General features: G+C 35.0%; 1 protein-coding gene across 2 annotated transcripts in view; it reads right to left on the bottom strand.

Annotated features, from left to right (window-relative positions):
- Window positions 1-588: 588 nt before the first annotated feature.
- TRPS1 (transcriptional repressor GATA binding 1) overlaps window positions 589-22,141 on the bottom strand; it is a 319,434-nt gene continuing 297,881 nt past the window's right edge. For both annotated transcript variants that reach the window (XM_043977178.1, XM_043977177.1), the window contains 2 exons: window positions 12,065-12,187; window positions 589-6,932 (listed from right to left, as the gene is read on the bottom strand). In XM_043977178.1, coding sequence (XP_043833113.1) covers window positions 5,871-6,932; window positions 12,065-12,187 — 1,185 coding nt within the window. In that variant the 3' untranslated portion in view covers window positions 589-5,870. The remainder of the gene's footprint in view (window positions 6,933-12,064; window positions 12,188-22,141) is intronic.

Raw genomic sequence — 22,141 nt, 5'->3', positions numbered from 1 at the left:
ACGTTTTCTCTGATAATGTTAATTGACTAGAATAGAAAAGAAACTACTCAAGACATGGATCTCTAGTTGAAAAAATTCTGTTCCAGAACCCAGATGGGCCAACCAGTCTAAAATCTATGAATCCTTCATACCAGATCACTCTAGCCTTTCCTCTCTCATTTCCTGAAACCATATGGATGCAAGTGTATCTATATAAACCATACCAACACCATTATTTATAACTGGTGGTAAAACTTTATTATTCAAGTTTAGATGTAACAGACATCTTTGCTGCCTGAAGATTGTTTGCATAAGAAATACACCAAGAACATGTTGTGAGTAGAAATGAACATGCACTATGAAAACCAAAATAAAATAAAAATAAAATAAAATAAAATAAAATAAAAATTCCATGTGTTAAGGACAGAACAATAATAGCCAACATTCTAAAGTTCAAATCAGGACTACAAATTGAATTTTTTTTTTCTTAGCAACATGAAATCATTCCATATGAAAGACATTTCTGCTGGTGAATATTGCTGCAAGGTAAATTTACATTGGCATTTTGAGATGTTTCCCACCCCACCCCATCCCATCCCACCCCACCCAATCATCTATTGTTGTCAAAACAGTCCATTTTAAGCAATTTGGCATAGTATTACTATCAGTGTTAGTTGCCTTGTTGGTAGCCATTAAAACTATGATTTTTATCAGCCTTGTAATAGTTTTGCCTTTTCATAGTCTTCACTATAGACTGTATAGTGAGAATATTTACAGCTCATCTACAAAAAACAAAAACAAAACAAAAAACCCAAAAAACAAAACAAACAAAAAAAAGACAAAAATAAAACAACAATCCTAACCTTTTCTGGTCCTTGGGAGCTAAGGGTTTAAACAAGCTCCTTAGCTACATAATACTACTTGGCACTTGTGCTGTGTCTTGCAGCCAAGGACCTCAAAGTGCTTTCCAAATAAGTACTACATTATTACTATTATTAATAATGTATTTTATTTATTTATTTTTACCATTGTACAGTGGAGGAACCTGAGGCACAAAGAGGTTGCAAGTGACTTGCTGTAGGTCATATGATGAGGGTGGAGTGACAGGGATGGGGGAGAAGTAAAGTCAGGATCTGGAGTTTTGGATGATTGAAGAACATTTTTTCCAAAGAATGTTAAAAAAAATTCCATAATAAAATTATTTTCTCTTTTCTCTGGGAGTAGGACATAACATGGAATAGGCAATTCTACCTTTCTTTTCAAGAGTACAACCCATGAGTATATATAATCCAGTCTTCATATATGGGCTGGTGTTGAATTTCCCATTTCCTCTATCATCAACTGGACAGAATTCTGGCCTAGCAGTTGCCAGAAGTCTTTATTACTATGAATATGCATGCAACTTTTCCTGGATGTTTTCTTAATACTGTGGTATCAGGATCACATGTATCAAGCATCCATGACTTAGCAATGGAAAACCAAAAGTAAGTTCCTTTTGGAAGAAGCAATCATATCTTCTACTCTGGTAAAAGTGTTCATTGGGAAAAAATAACACTGGACTTCCAAAGGACTCATACTGTGTTTTCTCAACCTTTCCTCATGTACAGTTGCATAATTGTACCTACCTTTTATTAACATATTAGGACAATGTTCAGGTTGAATTTTAGTTAGTGTTCTCATCTGATCCATGGCAGTCAGCAAGATTTTGCCCACCTTGCTGACCAAAGACATCTTTAGTTTTCAATGGGGACTTCGCCTCAATGATGAGTAGAAATCACTATATTAAATCTTTAGGCCAAAGGCTGGGTTATAAGATACAAATGACCAGCAGCCCTGCTTTGGTATTCCAACTTTCATGGTCCCCAAAGGTGGCAAACATCTCACCTCCCAGAAATAATTTAATGTTCACTGACTTAGCAGGCAAGCAGGTCAGAGGTCTCAAGACAGGTTACCTTGTGATACTTTGCAGCCACACAGCAAGAGGCTAATAATTCCTTTATTTTATAGCAGTATTGATAATCTTCAATTAACTAAGAAAAATGTATTTTCCTCAGGCATTTAAAATATATACATACTTAATATTTTTGGAGCTGTAATTGCATTGGATCATAATAGATTATGTGCAGATGTGCAATCATTAACATAATGTGCTACCACAGGCTTCAACAAAGAGCTGTTAAGAGTAATATTTTTTTTTCCTTTTCATTAATATTACCTTAGAAAAGAATCCCCATGCTTGTTTTCTAAAATCTATCTTCACTAAAAGAGAACAGTTGAGAACAAAACATCACTATCTTAAGAGTAGAATTTTTAGAACATCTCAATATGTCATGTAGAGAAGACTGGGCACACTATATTTCCCTCATTTTATTACATAGTGATCATGTTAACATGTAGAGTGCTATCCTTTTCTTGGACACTTACAGGCGCGTATCTCTCAAAACTCAATCTTCAGAGGTGTGCTGGCTGTAAACTATTTTTCCATCCCAAGCAACAGTCAAAGTGTGGGTTTATGTATGAGAAAGGAAGATAAAAAGGACAAAGGGAGAGGGAGGGACAGAACTGGTCCATATCAGGTTTGACAAGAATCATCATTCAGGATATGCACAGTTATTGAATGTTCAGGACACAATAACAAAAGGTACTCTGCATAGGAATGTCCTTTGCCAATGGGGGCAAAATCTCTCAAAGAGCACCTTGGGATACTGAGAAGAAAGTCCTGTTTCAAAACATACCATTTAGGATAGTACTAAGGGTGAGTTTATTCTGAAAGCTAAAAACAAACAAAGAAACAAAAACCCCACCACTGTTTATCTTATTGTTTCTTAAAAGATGGGACAAAGAGGCAGTCTAAATTTTGACAAGTGAAAGGAAAAAGAGAGGGGGTCACTTTTAGTGTCACCTTATATGCAGAATTTTTTTTAAAAATGAAAAAAAAAATTCTTTTCAATATCCCACTCATCCCCTAAAAGCAACAACAACAAAAATAAGAATGAATGAGGTGTGTGGAACAAGATTCATCAAAGCAATGCTAACTAAGAAATATACAGAAAGCAGACTGAAGATAAATATGCCCAAGAATAGGGTTGGGTTTTTTTTTTTGTGGTTTTTTTTTTTTTGCGTGTTTTTTTTTTTTAAAGAAGATATTCCATGTGCTGATCATAGCTACTATTTCTGTTGTGAGGGAGGGAAAAGGGATGGCAAGGAAGGCATGCATACTTTTATTGAGCAGCCTACTTTGTGTCTAACAAGGCAAAGAAATTATTTCAGGAACAGTTTCATCCAAGTGAAAATATTATAATACTGCCCCAGTGAGTGAAAACCTCTGGCATTGAACTGGGTGAGAGCTGCTCACACACACTGTTGCTTGTAGGCTGCTTAAAATTATGCACAGCTTTTAAAAAATATATTTTTTTTCCTTAGAAAACTTTGAACAAATTTTTGTCAGTCTAGTTTTGAGATATGGGTATCAACATTCTATCAGAAAGAAAGTTATATACTATCATTTGAATGCAAGTGCTAATTATGCCACTTCTTCCTTTCTGTTATGAGAATATTAGAGCTACGCGAGATGTAAGTGAGATCAGAATAGGACCCTTCACAATGAAACTCAAGCAGAGGACTTTGTCCTGATTTTTTTTTTTTGAACATTTAAAAAAATGCAAAGATGGAAATGACAACATAATATTGGAAAGACATTTTAAATCCATTCACTACAACATTCATGAACCAGTTGAGCAATCTTGGCCATCCAACTTGAAGAGATTAAGACCCTGCACTGTGGAAAAAGAAAGGAACCCAAAGGAAATGAAAAAAGCAACTGCATAATATTGTAAAAATGGAACGCGATGCTACTACAGAATGCAATAAAAACATGGGTGCCAAGTAGTCCAATGGCACTTATTAAAATAATTTCTGAAATGTTTCGTTTGAAACAAAGCAATAAAAAGAGAATATATGTTTATCATTTTAAGCATAACAATGTGAGTTAAGAGCTTAAGAATTTTTAAAAAATGTACTTGGAATGAATAGTGCTACCCTTTTTTTCCTAAGTAGGCATAAAAATATTTTCATTTCCTTCTTATTTTCCATACCATTATATCAAGAAATTTCATTCATTTCATGTTACCGTTTACAACTTTAATGCACACACACACACAAAAAGAAGATATCTACTGCAATAGAAAGAGTTGCTTCATTACCTTGTTTGCTACATTTGCAAATGTAAACAGCGAGGCAGAGCCAGAACTGACTCTAATGCATGATGGAATATCTTTGTTGCATACGTACACTGTAGAAAATAATTATTCAATATGTCAGGCACCATTATTTGAAATGTAATACATTAATATTTACTAGAAAAATAAGTTTTTTTTCTATTTGTTCTCCCAACTTCTTTAATGAAATAAGTTAATCTGACAGTGCATCCAGTAGCTTGTAATATCTTCTACATCTCCGTGGCAAAATAATAATAATAACAATAATAATAAACTACTGGTTGGGACAATATAATGCAAATTATTAAAGTCAGTCCTTGTACATCCTTGTAGCAAGCATTGAGGATCGTCTAACAGCACCTTTAACCAATTATTTAATGTTCAGTTATTGAGCCCTATTTCCCTGAGCAGTTATGCTGAGGAGCTTTCCCTTCATGGATAGTTTTACAAAGCCTTAAGTATTAAAAGTACTATGAGGACATATTTCTAAGAATTCTATTTAATGCTATTTAGCTAAACCTGGAAGAAGTCTACTGAAGGGATTGACCAGTACATATACCAACTGTCAGTCTGTGGTAAAAGTAACCTTAGACTCTGCCTGACCACAAAGTTTTGAAAGTATATTTAACCAGAAAAAATAAATAAATACAGCAGGTTACCCTGTGGAGATAATATTCTCTATAAATCAGGCCCATGATCTGATCTTATTATTCATCTAGCTGTTTGAACTGAAGGGATTCCTTTCATTATATTGTGCCAGGTGAGGTTAGTGACCAAGTAGTGTCTGAAGAAAGAACTGGTTCTTTGCCAGAGAAAAGAAAGGCCAAGGTGACATCACTACATAAGCTGTAAGGACAGTGTTTATAACAATGCATACACCTGAGCCCAACTTAGCCCAAATTGCAAATTAAATGACAGTTGAGCATGTGGACACAGCTAATGGACATAAATATTATAGGTAGGACTACCTGAAGACGTTTTGCTACCATCTCTATTTTTCCTTGCTGTTTCTCCTCACACAATCCTAACCCCAACTTGCACTTCTATTTTCAAATAAGTAATTCTATCAACAAGGGTGGTTAGGGGTCTTGTCCACTATTCAACTTTTGCCATTCTTTTAGCTGCCCTGAGGAAAAGAAGAGCTCTCAGTATCTCTTTCATCCCTCTTTTATGCGCAGGATCCCATGTTATCACACACACAAAATTAGGCCACTATTTCTGAGTTTCTCAAAAAGTAATTAGGTCGGTCCCTTATTATATCACCATTATATATATACACATATATATGTATGTATGTATTCACATACATTACATACATGTATATAGATATATCTTGTTCATTCTGAGCATCCAGAATAACTGAGGTCTAGAGGTATTTCTCAGGGATATATGTCATGGTACTCTTTACCCAAGATAGTTTTGATTTATTAGGTTCCAAATGTTAATTGCTACCATCTTCCTTTCCCACTGACCACTATTCATTTCACTTTTGAATCTTGGTAACCCACACATCAAAAGAAAAGAAGGGGGAAAAAAAGGTAAATAATGAAGGATTTTATACTGGATAAGGTAGGCTCTATGAAGTGTTTTTATAGGTCTTCATAAGACATTACAAGCTATTGAATTCCCATCAAGAAAACCTATTTCTATTTAATTGTGCTAAGTGCTAAGGTTTTACTCTTTAGGTTTTCCATTTTTTTCGGCTTGTGCATTGTTCCTATGTAGGCCCCTCTGGATGTGAGTGGTGAAGTCATACTTGTCCGTGCAAAGATGCTGGCATATGCTGCACTGGAAAGGTCCACTGTCACCATGGCAACTCATATGCAAAGCATACATCACTTCATCCAGAAAGACAATGCCACAGTGCACACATTTAGTTGAAAGTTCATCTTGAGTACTTCTATCAACTTTCTCTGTTTTTACTACATTCAAGGGACCTTCATTTTTTACATTTGATGGAGCCTTAGTTTTTTCCTTGGAGGCACCATTTGTAGTTGGCCCAGGTCTGGAATGCTTGATCGCCAAATCTAGAGGAATGTCATTGTCTGATCCAACAGCTGAAAAATGAGGAGGCAGATTAAAGGTGGGATAAGGCACATAGTTTTGGCAAGGGTTTGGTAGGCCAGGCACATGACTCAAGTAGTGCGGATTCCCAGGAACTGACAGCTTATATTTACTCCAGAATCGCAGCCAATCTGCTTCACTCTGGAAGTCATTGTGTACAAATGGAAGTCCAAAAAGTGGGTACTGGTACTTTTCAATGGGGCTTCCTGGTGGTGAATAATTTGGGTGTTTCGCAGGTCTCATGTATTTTTCTATTGGACTGCCTCTCTCAGAACTTCCTTTCCCTTCTGATACTGATGAACTGTTTCCTGGGTCTCCAGTACTTTCCTGAGGACTTTTTATCTGAATGTGCAAAGGTTGCATCCTTTTGTGAATATCCAGAGTTTGGCTGACCAATATTGGCTGCTGAGCAGAATGGCTTTTAGTCAATGAACCCTGGGCCTCATATTTACTCAGGCTGGGGAGCTGAATTTCTCTCTGGTGACCTTCAGTTAAATGATCCTCTGACCTCCTTTCTAACGGGCTTCCATTGACTTGCTCCTCACCGCTACCCCTCTGCTGTTTGTTTAGCTGCTCAGCCTGAAGTGCCTCTGGGTTAAGGCGCTTTCTCGTCCGTCTCCTAATGATCTGTTCACCGTTGTTCTGTTTGATGATGTTTAAAGGCCTGGGAGTCTGCATAGAACACATGTGTAATACACAAAGGGAAAAATACATTAAAATACAGTGGCAATTCTTGCACAAATATAACCTATACATGGGTAAAGAGGAACATTTGTCATGGTGAAAAAGATTTATAAACTGCCTTACTTTGACCAAAAGTAGGATCAGTTAAAAAAAAAACCACAAAAAACCACTAAGATGAACTCTTAACCTAATTAAAATGCTCAATATTGCTGAATCAATGACTAAATCAACGAGGAAATAATTTAAAAATGATATTTATGAACTCAATAGTTTTTTTTCAGGTTATATCATTTAATAATTTTAAAAAAGAAGCTCCATAGAAAATTACTTGTAAATGATGACTTGGTCAAATATTTCTCACTTTCAGTTTTAGGCCTGAACCATGGGAAACAAAGTGATTACTTTTAAAACTGCTGGTAAAAATTTTGGTACCTACACATTTTTATAATTTAATAACCTAAACATGAAAATGTTAATAACAATGTACACAATAAAACCCAATGTTACCAGGGGTAGAAAATAAAACATTTATGAAGGAAATAAAACAACATTAGGTATTTCTGATATCTCTTTTTAATTTTTCTTCCTATGTTGATTTAACATTTGAAAATCATTTAAGTGACATTACATGTTAACATGTGAAACATTTATTTTCTATGGTAGTTCTAAATCAAGGAAAAAAGACACTGAAATCATAATTTAAAAAAATAAAATATATTTAGTACCAAAGTTAAAGATGACATGGCCAAATCAGGATGTCCAAAATTAAGTAAGGTATGAAACAGAGACAAAGACATCAAATAATTATTTTGAATTCATCATTAACATTACCTAAGTGGTATTACTCTTAAGAAATCAGTTCAATAAACATTTACTAAGCATCTATTATGTGGAATGACTCGAATAACTTTCACTTCTATGATTTCATTTTATTATCACAACCTCTTCAAAAGTTAAATAAGGCTAGATAGCATTCCTATTTTTACAGGAGGCAAAATAAAGTCATAGAGAAGTTAACTCAGGGTTATGTTGTGAGTACTAGAGTGACCTGAACCATTCATTCCCTGGATTCTCAGACTATGCACTTTGTAGTAGATTTTGCTAGCATGGACATTCTATATGTCCCAAAGTTGTAAACATGAACTGTCAATAAATAAGTAAATGAATAAAAAATAGACTTAATTAATTGTGGGTTTGTTCAAAATATCTGCTCTACCTCTGTAGTTTCTAATTCTATCACTCAACACACATATTGTATGATTGGTATTTGTTTCCACTTTCAGCAGGAGTTCAGGTTATGTGAATAAAGCCCATGGAAGGCAATATAACAGTTTCCTACATATCGTAGAGACCCAGTGTTTGTCTGAGGTTATGAAGTTGGTATAACTTATATTCCCTACATTGGGAATGTATGTGTTAATTATGGCTTATAGATTAGGTTAAAATTCATAAGTGCATTTCTAAAAAAAAAAAAAAAGAGGAACCCTTCAATCCAGGCTAATTCAAGGAAAGGATTTCAAATGAAGACAAAAAGAAAATAAAGCACTTTTGAAATGTTTCTACTGATGTGACAAAAGTGTCTTGTAGGGAAAAAAAGAATTTGCTAACCCCACTCTTGGGTTTTCATAGAAGTAGAATCCTTTGAGGGCATTTAGCACAACTTTCTCATTTTACTGATGAGAAAACATATCTGGGGAAGTTAAGGAGTGACTGGCACATAATAGACATTTAATAAGTATTTATTGATTGTGTAACTGACATTTATTTAAAATAATATGAAGATATTCAAAGAAATCAAGTTATAAAATTAAAACCCTACTTCCTTGGATAAGTTGTACACATTTAATAATGTAATGAAAATTTTGCACCATTGTTATCAAGCTATCCTTCATCCTTAATCTTTTCCTTACATTCCTCCTTCCAGCTTCTAACATTACCTGAAAACTATACCTCTGTAAATTCCACAACATGGTTGGGGATCATTTTTTTTTTTTTAATATTTCTCCTCTCTGCCATATATGGAGCATTGCTCCCTCAATAACCAACCCTCTGACTACACCTCTTTCTCTTGATTCTTTCTATTGTGTTCTTCAGTCTTCTGGCTATTCTTCCACCTTTTCCCATGACTTTGGTCCCTTTGTAGCCTTCCTCTCCACTGAGTCTTCTGCCCTCATACTTGACAGCCTTGTACATCTGCACCGATGATCCATTTAAAATTCTGTTCTTGTATAACTTTGAACTCCTCAGCCCTGTGACTTCCATTTCAATTTTACTTATACAACCCACCATAGTGAGGTAAAAGGATAATAATCAAACATCTAAAATTCTTTAGTCTGAAATTCTGCATGAAGACCCTAGGTTTCTATTCTTTTCTACCTTGCATTCTTACTTATTCCTCCAGTATCCGTTTCCACAATCTCTGTGACCTCTTGTATCAACCTTGTTCTGTCCTCCTGTCACTCCTATTTTGTTTTTGCCACACTCCATGCCTGAGAAAGATTCTTCCCACTTTGTAAATTGCCTCCTTTTTTTCAAAGTGCAAATCATGAGCCAGCCCTTCCATAAAGCCTTCCCAGATACCCTATCTTATCTGAAAATGACGTTCTCAATCAAATTTCTCTTGGCACGTGGCCTGATTTACACCATAATGTCTGGCACATGAGGGATGCTTAATAATTACCTGTAGGTCAATTGCTTTATCCTCCTCTCTTTTGTATCATAATTATTTTCATACTTTTACTTATTTTTCACTATTATACTATTCTGTAAAAACATGGCCTGTTTCTTAATTTTTTAGCTGAAATTATATTTGAGTAGTTAATAATATGTGGGAAATGTATGCTACTTAATCTTTATCAAGAAATATCTTTTTTCTTTAATTTTTTTCAACTTTGCAATAAAATTAGGTACAATATTTTAGTATTTTGTTTTATTATGTGTATGAGGGCATAGTGTGTGTATGTGTGTGTCTTTAGAGAGTTGCAGTCTTCAGTATACCAAATCATTTAAATTATCATAACCTGGTAGAGCAGAAGCTTAATTGAATTCCTGGCCTATGATTGGCTAAAGTTCAGTTGAAATCATTAATGTCATTGATCATTAAGTTGAAGCTTATTACAGTGCTTGAATGATGCAAGTAAAAAAAAATAGGAAAGGGGATAAAACACTGTTTTCACAAGCTAAACAATTATGAGAAAAAATTTTACAAGTTGCTGACATCAGATGTTTATAATGTATATATGTGAAAAATGCTTCCAAAGATCTATTTATAAAAAATGGTTTGTTTGAAACCTTTTTCTCTAGACATGTGAAAAATTTACTGAGCAGGACTGAGAGCAAAGATAATGCTCCAAAAGCTATCATAGCTGGGAAAGAATGCTTCCCAGGGAAGAGAAGACTCAAAGGTACCTGATTGTTGTCTTCCAGTATTGAGAGAGTTGTCATATTGTAGAAGGATTAGAGTTTTTCCTTATCGTTCTAGGAAGTACAACTAGAACCAGTGGGTAAAAGTTCGGAATGTTGTGTTTCAGTAAAAGAGTTTCTCTAATTATTTGAGCTGTCCAGAAATGACAGAGCATTTCATTAAACATTTTCTGTATCTGCAATTGTTTTTTTTTTTTTTTTTTGGTATCAGTATCCCCAAGACCTGGCACAGTTCCTGGCACATAGTTTAATAAATACATAATGATTGAGGTAGTGAGTTTTTCATTGATGGAGGTATTTTTTTTTAAAGGCCAAATATCTCCTCTGCCAGGAGAGGTTTTTTGTTTTTGTTTTTGTTTTTTTTAAGAGAAACTTTGAGGTTTCTCTGATTTTACTGAATGGAATATTCTTTTCTGATATTTCCAAGACAGATTTCACCATCGGATGAATCGTCCAAAATAAAAATGTGCTTGACTAAATAATTTGCAGATTTAGAATGAAAGAATTTGGGTTTCTCTTTGTAATTACTCAGATTATTATTGGGGGTTAGAAAACATTATTAGATGGCACGGTGCATGGAAAGTTGGCTGACTTGAGATCATCTGAACCTGGGTTCAAGTCTTTACTACTTGTTAACTGTGTAATCCTAGGTGAATCACCTTACCTCTTTGGGTCTCAATAATGTATTTATCTGTAAAACAAAGTCAATGATATGTACCCTATCACTATCATAGTAATTCTGATGATCAAGAAATGATAAGCTTTTTCTAACAGTAAAGTTCTAGGAAAATGCTCAATATCATCACCATCTAAAAGCATTCATTTTATTCATAAATTTAGAGAGAGTATGGAAAAGACCACAGAAGCCATCCAGGGCAACTGCTTCTTGTCAGTGGTAAGGAAGACTGAAGCCTGGAGAGATTGTATAAGATTGTATAAGGTCACAGGGGTAGTAAGTTTTAGTGTTAGAAAATGAACCTAGGTCTTATGGTTCTAAACCCAGTGGTGTTCTTTCCTCTCCCTGAAATGCCAGTTAATGAAATATTATATTTGTTGATTCTATAACAGTTAACATCAGTGAACTCAATGTATTTTTTCTTTAACTTAATTTTCTGTGCATCAGTTGGGATCTCAGGTACTTGATTTAAATCCCCCAAATAAAGAGTCAAAGGCATAATTTTATAAGAAGAAATGTCTCTGAAAATGTTCTCATAAAATAGTTTCCCTTTAAATAACACTTTGGTATTTCTGAAAACAAAAGACCCCCCCCCCCCAAAGTATTGCCTATTCTCCCACTAAAGCCCCAATATATACATAGTGGGTAGAATCCTCAGCTTTGAACTTTTCATACATTTTTTAAAAATATCCTTTTATAGGGTCCTTCTTCTAATATGAAAAAATTTCAGTGAATCCTGAGAAAATTTGTTAAGCGATGTGCTAAGTGGAATTCTTAGAAATAACCCATTGTTCTTCTATTATGTCAAAATGATTAAATGTACCACTGATGATTTTCCTTTAGCATCTTAGCCTGCTTCCTAATGAGTCACATGTGATCTCAAAGTGACCATACTGAAAAGCCCTGCTAGGAAATTAACTGAAGGCCAGTACCAATTACAAAAGCAGGCCTATATTACAGCTACCCAGCTTCAGTCTTGCTAATATAAACCCTTTCCTGAAACAAACTAGTAAGTTCTTACCGAGTGGAGTTTCTGGTAGAGGCCACACGCATTGCAAACGTAGCCGCCATTGGCATTCTTTCGCCAGAGAGAGGTCTTTGTGGTCAAGCAATTGGCACAGAAAACACCCGAGCCTCTACGTCTCTGAAATGAAAAAAGAAAAAAAAAAAAGCACGCACAGGTCAGAGGTGAGTCACATGATCAGTGGAGAAAGAACAAATCAGGCAGAGAGTTTTGTCTCTGGACTAGCAACAATGACAGTATAAAACCACACTGCCATAATGAGGTCAGGTTCAATTGTGTCTAATAGGCTCCACTGATTTTCAATATAATTAACCCTACAGTGATGGATGAGGTGTATGGAACACCAAAGGCTTTTCACAGACACAGCTCTAACTTTTTGAACTTTGGGGTTTGTGCCTTTAATGATGGCTGCTAAATGCTGTGCTCTGAAATACACCTTTGAAAAGTGTCAAAGCAAAACCTGAGAGACATAACATGGCAAATATGTGTGATGTAATTTGGAAACAGCCCCAGGACTGCTGTATTGGTTTGAAAATGTGGTCAGTCTGGAGAAAATGTAGAAAATGTACCATTTAAAATTAATTCTAGTCTCTTTCTTTGCAGCTTTCTTGTAACAGAGGTTACTACCAGAAGGCAGGACATTCGATTCTGCTCTTTCTTTTACATTTGTAAAATCTTCAAGAGAATACTGTGTATTTTCCACAACTCCTAGGAAATGAGTACTGACCTCTGCCAAACCGATGAGAGGTACAGTTTTACTAATGAGACCTCTTATGAACTTAATCCTAAAGCCAGGCAACATTGTCCCCTGAAGAGTTATTTATTTATTTTTCTGAACTCAGTAAGGAAATCATGGTTTTTACATTTAAATTTATTTTTGTGGACTGGTAATGCCTTCATTAGCTTCAATAACAATCTCAGAATATTTAGAGGGAGACACATTTATAATATTGCTTGTGACACTCTTCCTAACAAATAATAATTTTATTAACCTCATTTAAACAAAAGCCAGGCTGTGTTTGTAGGCACAAATACTCACGAGCAGGAAAATAGCATTTTCTTGCTTAAAAAGAAAAAGCCTGAATTGCAACTCAACACCACTTTCTCTAAGCAAATATCTTAATGAAAAACCCACATCTTAGATAAGAAGTGGGGGAGAAATCTCCATGGAAGCCAATTTTAATAGAAATTAAGAATGACTAAAATGATAAGTCCAAATTTCAGGGTTTCATAAAATTTAAGAAATTTATTTAACTTTAGTCCATACTGTAGAAGAGTGGTAACATTGCCAAAAAAATACAATGGTTATAATTGTACTCTGATACATTTCAAATGGAAAGCTTTCTGCAGACATAATTTTGGCTTCAAGACTGGAACACTTTCTTGGCATTGAAAGGGCATTTGATTCATCGGGTGTTTCACAATGTATCACTAAAAAGACCTGGTGAGCAGCCAGTTCCCTATAGGGTAATTTTTCCATCCAGATGCAAGTGCTATCAGAGGCCCTCGTCAGCTAAACTAATTATGATCTTGCATTTGCTGATGCCTGCTCACTCTAACATTCGACATCCTCCATTAATCATCAATACAAGGAAAATGAATGAAACGTAAAGAAATGAGGGTCGGTAGGCTGCATAGCCATAAAAATCTGAAATGAGTGCAATAATTTAACAAGATTGGGGAAATGTTTTTAGTGAGCACAAAGTCAGGCGAACAATTGCCCTTTTAAACCAAGAACACGATTTCATTAGTACAGCAGGTTATGCTACTTTGGGTGATATAATAAAATCTAGATTGTCATCAGTATAATCTCTAGCTCTTTTCCTCTCTCTCCACCCTGGAGTCAGAAGGAAGAATGCCTTGCATTTCTCTAAATCTTGTTGATAGCAAGACCACATCATGTATGTCAGCCTCCAGCAAGTTCTGAACTTGATGCCTTTTTTGAATGAAAACTACCACAAAATGTGAAAAGCTCTCTGCCTGATATCTATCAGTTCCTAGGACTTCTGTTTATCAAAACTACTTGGCTTCCCCCTTTACACAAAGCAATACTAGGGAGTGTCTGGCTAGGTTATCATTGTGAAATTCCCCTAGGTTGTAGAAGATTTTTTTTTTTCTTTTCTTTCCTAGGGCTTAATAACTGCTTTGGCAAATAAACACCATCTTGATTCACATAAAGTCAATGGAAATGTCCATTTGGAAACTAACACATATATGGCTGAGGCTCAAATTTGATTGTGGAACCATTTATTCCTACTTTTCTTCCCTAATGCCCTGGGTGCCTGCCACAACATGTCAAAGTGGGTGTAATCCTAATTTTAGTGAATGTTCCTATCCTTGCAGACTGTATACTTGATTCTTTTGCAAAGGAGCTAATCTCTTTATGGTTAAAATAAATATTCTGAAAATCACAGTGTGTATACATACATATAGATGTACACATACAGACAAACTTCACTCTTTATGTTCCTGAGGGATTTTGTGTGAATAGAATATTTGTACATCGAATTCCATTTTTATTTCCCTAAGGAGGATATCCTGACCGAAGGAAATCCTACCATGAATGCTTTCATAAAGTGAAGAAAAATTCTGTAAGAGATCTTAGTCTTCGCTTCTTTCCCTCATTTATCTTTTTGATTGATCCTCATATAACAGGTTTGCTTAAAGTGGGACACAGCTATTACCATTACTACCACAGAGTACTTCTTTTACTCATATTGCCTTATCAAGTGTGAGAAAAGAGTTGGAGATAATTGAGTAGGCTGGTCACATACATTGTAATACAACCATGTTTATTTTTGTACAGGGGCACAAAGTAGGAAGAAGGACAGATATTTTTTCTTCTAAAAATCATCTCCCATGTGACCACATCTGGAAATTACTTAAAACAGTGAAAGAATTATTCTTCTGCATTTGGAAGATCCAGGAATGCTAAACTGGAGGGGAAGTAAAAGAGGCTAAAATGCTGTGTAATAATAACAGATCATATGCATGCATGTATAAGATATATGTATATGTCATTTATACATATACATATACAGATAAGATATATGTGTTATATGATGTACGCACATGTGCATATAATATGCGTATATACATACATACACACACACTAAATGTTTTCCGAAATGCTTTAAATCATCATAATCATCGTCCCTGTTTTACAGATGAGAAAATAGAGGCTCATAGACATTTGATCATTTGAACTTAGCAAACAAATAGTAAGTGTCAGAGGGGGAATTTGAATCAGGTCTTCTTCATGATTTTAAGTTCAGCACTCTAGCCACTCCAAAATGCTGCAGTTTTTTAACAAGAAACATACTTGACAATTCTAAGAAGTACACCAAGCCCTCAAGCTATGAATGGTACTATGGAATATGAAGGAACAACTCTAGACAGAGGTAAAGATTTTCTAAAAATAAAATGGAAAGTCTCAAATGGATAAGAGTAAGAATTATTGCTCTTTTTATAATGTAGATCATGTGCCTTTTGAAATAATAAACATTTTTATTTGTAATTTTGGGTTCCAATTTTTATCCTTCTTTCCCTCCCTCCCTTTTACCCTCCCTGAGGCAGCAAACAATCAGATATGGGTTATACATGTATAATTATGTAAAACATTACCATATTTATCATTTTGTACGAGAAAACTTGACTTTTTAAAGAATGTTGTGAAGCTCAAAAGATTCAGCCAAAATCCTACCCTTAGCAAGAAACCTGTCATTTTCCTTTTAATCTAGTCTTACATCTGAGATTAACCCCCTTTCAATTAATCCTTTGTATATATATATATATATATATATATGTGTGTGTGTGTGTGTGTGTGTGTGTGTGTGTATTAATGTGGTAAAAATTATTTGTGGTAAAATTATTGGAGTTTTAGCTTACTCATTTGGGAGGGGCCACACCTGGCCTACCCTGAAATTATGTATGCTACTGAGGTCAGAAGGAGAACTCTCCATAGGCAGTTTTTGAAGGACCTCCCCTTTTGGGGGAGGAAAGATTGAACGCTCCCTGAAGGGAAGCAGAGGCACTTCCGGAATGCTAGCTCTCTCTGGCTTCTCCCCTTCCGGTGGCACGAACAACTGTAGACTTTCCAGGTGTTGCTGAGTGAACAACAAAAACCCCTAAATTCCTTTGAATTAGCTTAATTGAAAATGATCTGGGGATTGCATAGGCTAAGTTTAGAGTTAAGAGTATTTATCTGTATTTCTTTTTTCCTATTTCCTTATCTTTGATTTTTATTAGTTTCACCTTTGTTGTTTAATTAATTCCCAAGTAAAAATCTGATCCTTTTGTGAATTAAAGCTGTAAGTCTCCTTTCTTATTGGCCTGGGAGAAATATCTAAAAAGGGCAGTTCAGAGGGGAGGGTGAACCTAAAAGTCCTTCATATTTACTGGACCCCAATATTCTGGTGAGTATATCAAATTTTGGCCCTCACATTATCAAAGACAGATCTCTCTCCCACACATGTACACACAAACACACACACACAATTTAATTTGTATATTATTGTTTGCATGCTCCCTCATTAGACTGTGAGCTAGAACTTTTGTTTGTTTTTCCTTTTTTTTTTTTTTTGTATGTTTAGCACAATGCCTGGCTCATAGCAAAAACTTAAAAAAATGTTATTTAACTGATGGATTTGAACAGACACTTCAGTCTGTACTCTGGCACTGTGCTTGGGACACAATAGGTGTTTAATAAATGGTTCCTGGTTGGCATTCCTTTTCTAGAAACTTTTGAATTTCATGTTTGCTTTTCCTAGTTTTTTTTTTCCTCTCAGATAAATCTTTAGCATCCCACTGCCTGTGATGTCAAAGCTCAGTAACCATAAGAGTTTTCTTTAGCAAGGACCTTCCTTAGTCCTACCAAAACTTCCCTTTATAAGTTGCCTGGATATGAGACAAGTGAAGGATCCAGATAACCCATATATCAACTAATAAGAAAGGAAAAGTGATTTTCCAAGAGGGTATCCTTGTGAACAACACCCATTGACCTCAATTCCTTTTCTTGTCAAAGGCTTAAGGTTGCCTCAGTAGAAGCTATCTGAAAATGAGAATCAAATGGATGTTTTCCCCTGAATTAATTCCCTCTTCCCATGCCCTATTCTCTAATATAGGTACTGTGCCTCCTTCTTCCCCCCACCCCTTTCACGTGTTAAAATGTGCCACAATAAAGGCTTATTGATTTATGCCTTACTGGAATAAATGATTTCCTGGGGACAATCTCTTCTAAGACCTCAAACTGCTGATTTGGCCTTAGACAAGGTTCCTAGTATCATGAAGCTGTCATATTGAGGATAAAAGAGGCTATAAGATTATATTCTTATGTTCTTGGAACTGCATCATTATTGCACTCTGCTTTCAATAGTTAATGCCAGTGGTTATTACTACTGCTATGACTATGACAACAACAACAACTACTACTACTATTACTATTACTGATGCTGCTGCTACTACAACTTTTTAAACATGTTGCTTCTTCCCTTAAGTAATAAGACTATTGAGGGTAGAAATTAAATAGCTGCTATAATTCACTATGTTTCAACAGAAAATTCAGAGCACTTGGTGAATTCTTAATAACAACATTAATATCAGTTCTACATAAAACCAAATTTTGTATTATTTTAGTCACCTTATTATTTTTTGAAAATTAAATTTTTCTGATCACATGTTTTTTCCATTAATTTTACTTGAAATGAGCAGAGCAGACTGATCATTTTCCTGGAAAGGAAATACAGAACACTAATTTTGTAACCATGTGTGTTTTTACATAAATTTTCATTATACTGTAGCTGGTATTGTTCAATTACTGTTATTTTTAAACAAATATTTTCTCTGTGCTCACAGAAACATTCATCTTGTGTGTGTGTGTGCGCGCAGATCTGCAAGCCCTTGCTCCTCTGCTCCAAAAACTCTCTTTCTATAGCAGCACCTTAATTGCCTCCATGCTGAGTCATTAACCCCTAAGGAGAATTCCAAGAAAAGAGATAAGAGCATAATGTAAAAAATGTCCTTGAGGCAATTCTGCAAGACCCATACACTACTATCCACATTTCTCTTTCAAGCTGTTATAGACCTAACCATATTTTGTGCCAGTTGAAGACCAGAGGGAGGACATTTATTTTTCCATCCATAGGGTGCAAAGAACAAGAATGAACTCCTACAGAAAGTCTATTTTTTATCACCGTTATTTTAATGGGAAAATTCTAAAAGAAAAAAGTACAATAAAGCAAGTTAAGCTCTTGATTTTTTCAGGGTTACACTTGTAATTTGTAGGTTTCATTTGGGCTGTTTATATGCTATTTCTGCTGCCCAACCATTTCAGGCAAGGAATTCAGGTTGATGATAGCAACACTTAATGGGGCAGAATTTTGAGAAGAGGTCAGTGACTCAACTTAAAAAAGTCTTTTTTGGGGGTGATAATTATTGAGAATTTCTTCTCTTCATGTACTGAGTCTGTCATCGCTTGGTATGAATACTCACAACACCAGTACTGTTAATGAATGAAAACAATCACCCACACCAGAATTTGGGCCACAGAAAATAATCTCTATCAATGCTCCAAAATTAAAATAGTTTAATGCTCTGACAGCTTCCTATGAAGCAGACACAGAACTACTCTTCTAGTTTATATGACTTATCACTTCCATACACATAGAATGAAAAGGTGTTGGCTAACTGACTTTCTGCTTTGGTATGATGCAGCAAACTGAGTGTACCTTTATAACCCCTCTCCCTATAACCCCTTGTCTTTGACAAGAGCTACATCAGTTAAAAAGAATAGACAACTTCTTGCTTACTGTCTTCCTTTGATTTTCCCAATTAAGTGGTAAGTAATGCTTTCTATTACTAGATATTTCATGAGGATGTAAAAGCTTTACCAGGGTTCTTTCCCTACCCTCTCAGCTGCTCTTATATGCACCTTGAACTCAATTAGGTGAGCTTGCATCTTGGTTTCAGGAATACGTTTTCTACTTTGTGTTACCTTTTCTGATTAAGCAACCAAACATCAATCTTGTCATGTACATGTCCTGTTTTTAAGGTGACCTTTTCAGTTTAAGAGTTTCTGGATCCATGGGGTAGAGTTGACTGGTGGCAAGGAAAGTTTCTTCATTGGGAGAAAATGGCTACCCTAGAATATGTGTACCAGGAGTTGTTTTGACAGTCCAGGGTCAGTGAAAGTAAATGTGAGAAACGTAGTCAGTGTGCTCAGAAACTCCTTTAAGTTCTAATGAAATTTAACTGTCAGCTTCCTAATTTATAAATAAAGTTACTGAATCCTATTTTATTTTGTTCTGTCAATGGTCTGTCATTTTTTGTCTCTTTAGCATTTATTTTGTGTGTAGGAAATAAATGCTTTTCCTATAACTGATTTATATTTTCTATCAAATCCCCTTTTAATCCACACTTTGGGGACACCTAAGCAGAAGTAAAAATCTAAGCCTAAAGAACATTTTCCTTAGGGTTTCAGTACATAAGGAGCTAAAAATTATAAGAAAAGAGACCCTAAACCCCTCTCATTAGAGGCTAGGCCCTATAAGAGTGAAGTTGTCATGGACCACATTCATGAGTCCAGAACAAAATGGTCCCTGAGTGGAAAGTGAGAGCTTATATAGTAGAGGATCTCCTAGTCTAGCACTGATTCTTTTTGTTAGACTCAACAATAAAAGCAATTTTTTTTTTCAGTTTTGAAAGGACTCTAAGTAGTTAAAAAAAAAAGTAAATAGCTATCCAATAAAACTATCTCTACTTATTTGCAATTATTAAAGAACCTTCCTTCTAGTGCATCATGCCTAACCACTATAGTTAAGAATCTTTTAATGTTTCTAGGCCTAATTCTACCTTTTGCTCTTTGCCTCTTGGCTCTTTTAAAACATATAGGGCTGAAACTTGGCACATGTCTTTGTAAACCCAGATGCAATTTTAAGTAAATAAATAAGCAAGCAAACCAACAAAACCTTATTTAAATTGGTTCAATTGTTTACTACTTGGATATTACCCAAAATGTAAAATTTCCAGGTCTATGAAAATGTCATGATGATCCCCAACCCCAAATTATTTGATTAAGAGAAATTGAATTTGGTTGACTTGGTTAATCATTCAAATGGCTTAATATTTGAAGAACTAGACGTTTACAATGTGGTATCTAAGAGAGACATTTAAATTTTCCATTAGTAAATGAGTATATGTGGAAATCTATCCTCTATAAGAGTTTTCTAAGAATAAGAACCATACGGAAACCATGTAATTACATAACAAGCCTTGATATGCAGAATATTTACTCACATTTTTTATGGTTTTATTTCTTGGCCATTTCAAATAGAATCGCTCTGAAATTTTATATACATGTGGTTAACCTAGATGCCCCCCCCATCTTTTTAACTTTTTAAGCTATTTTTAGATTTATTCAAATTAATCACATATTGTTTACAACCATGTTAGTATTCAAGTACTCAATTATACTATTGCAATATTTTATGTACTTATTTATCAAAAAATTGTTGAACATTATATTCTAATCAAATAACTGGAAAACAGACATGATTATTTAAGAAATTCATGTTCATGTGCAGTGGGGAATGCACATCAAATATTCTGAGTCCAGGGACAGCTAGGTGGCACAATGGATAAAGCAGCAGCCCTGGATCCAGGAGGACCTGAGTTTAAATCCGACCTGACACTTGACACAGTAGCTGTGTGACCCTGGGCAAGTCACTTAACTCTCACTGCCCCACCCCCCAAAAAAATATTGAGTCTAGAGTCTATTCTAATGGATGCTGATTAACATAATTTGCAAGAGGGAGGAAGAAGTGGGAAGAAGGGAAAATGAAGTCCATTTAACATAGGCATTCAGTTTAAATGGATGCCACTTTGAATAGATAAGGAACTTGGGGAAGATCTTCTAGAGTGGAAAGAAGGCTGGATTTCATATCAGAGTATATAGAATCAAATCCAGCTTGCCCCTTCTGGCCTTTGTGACCCTGCTCAGGTCACAAAACCCGTTCTTTTCTATTTCATTATCTAATATATATGTATGTATATATATGTATATATATATACACATACTCATACACACACATATACACATATATACATCTATATCTATATCTATCTATCAGGGAGCTGAACTAGATACCACTATCCCATGGTATCTTCTAGTTCTAAATCTATGATTCTATGAACTATGGGGGAAAAAATTGAATGATATTGCAATGCCTAATGTCAACTGTGGCCATGCATGTAAGCTATATCTTTCCTTAATCATTAGTTACTTTGCATAAAAAAAAGCAAAAAGAACATTTATCAAAAAATTTACATTATTTTTATTATTGCTACCTTAAACATTTTATGTTACCTTATTTTATTTCATTGCCTGTTGTGTTTTCTCATATCTTTATCCACACAGGTAGCCTGGATTTATTATGAGCTAAAGATCAAATTGATAATCTACAGAATTTCTCATCAACCAGTCTCTGGTCATTGAACAGTAGAGCCAGGAGCAAATGGTCAGCGCAAGGCTCAAATCCTGAATTTGTCTTTTGCTGTTCTGGTTAATGGACACACAGGAGACTGAATTTCTCATGCTCACCCATGTTCATATCCTGGAAACAAGATCCAGGAAAGATGCTCTTCCTTACTCATGTCCAACTTTCTTTATATACCAAAAAAAAAACTCATGACAAAGGTGGTTACAATTGAAAGAATATATTATTATCCTATGAGAAATCCAAATATTTATTTTGGAATAATTTTTTTTAAAAGGATGGACCAAATCTCGTTTAGACTTTTCTGCTTGAAGCCATATGGCTATTAAAATAACAAAAAACAACAACTCTAGAGAATGATGTTTCTCATCCTGACTATAGTAGATGAATAACACATATATCCTAGATGTCATTTTATTATAAAAATGTATGATATGAAGAAAAATATTTTAAAAATAAAGCAGCAGAAACAAGACCTTCTGGCAATGTTGCATTTTCCCTCAAAAAGTAGTCAACCAGATTCAAAATTCAATTGCCCTTGAGAACCAAGCAGTGTATTCATCATGTTTATATACCTTTTTTG

This window comes from Dromiciops gliroides, chromosome 1, assembly GCF_019393635.1.
Source record: "Dromiciops gliroides isolate mDroGli1 chromosome 1, mDroGli1.pri, whole genome shotgun sequence".
Taxonomy (NCBI): Eukaryota; Metazoa; Chordata; class Mammalia; order Microbiotheria; family Microbiotheriidae; genus Dromiciops; species Dromiciops gliroides.
The sequence above is the reverse complement of the archived record's forward strand: the minus strand, read 5'-3'. Positions and strand labels throughout refer to the sequence as shown.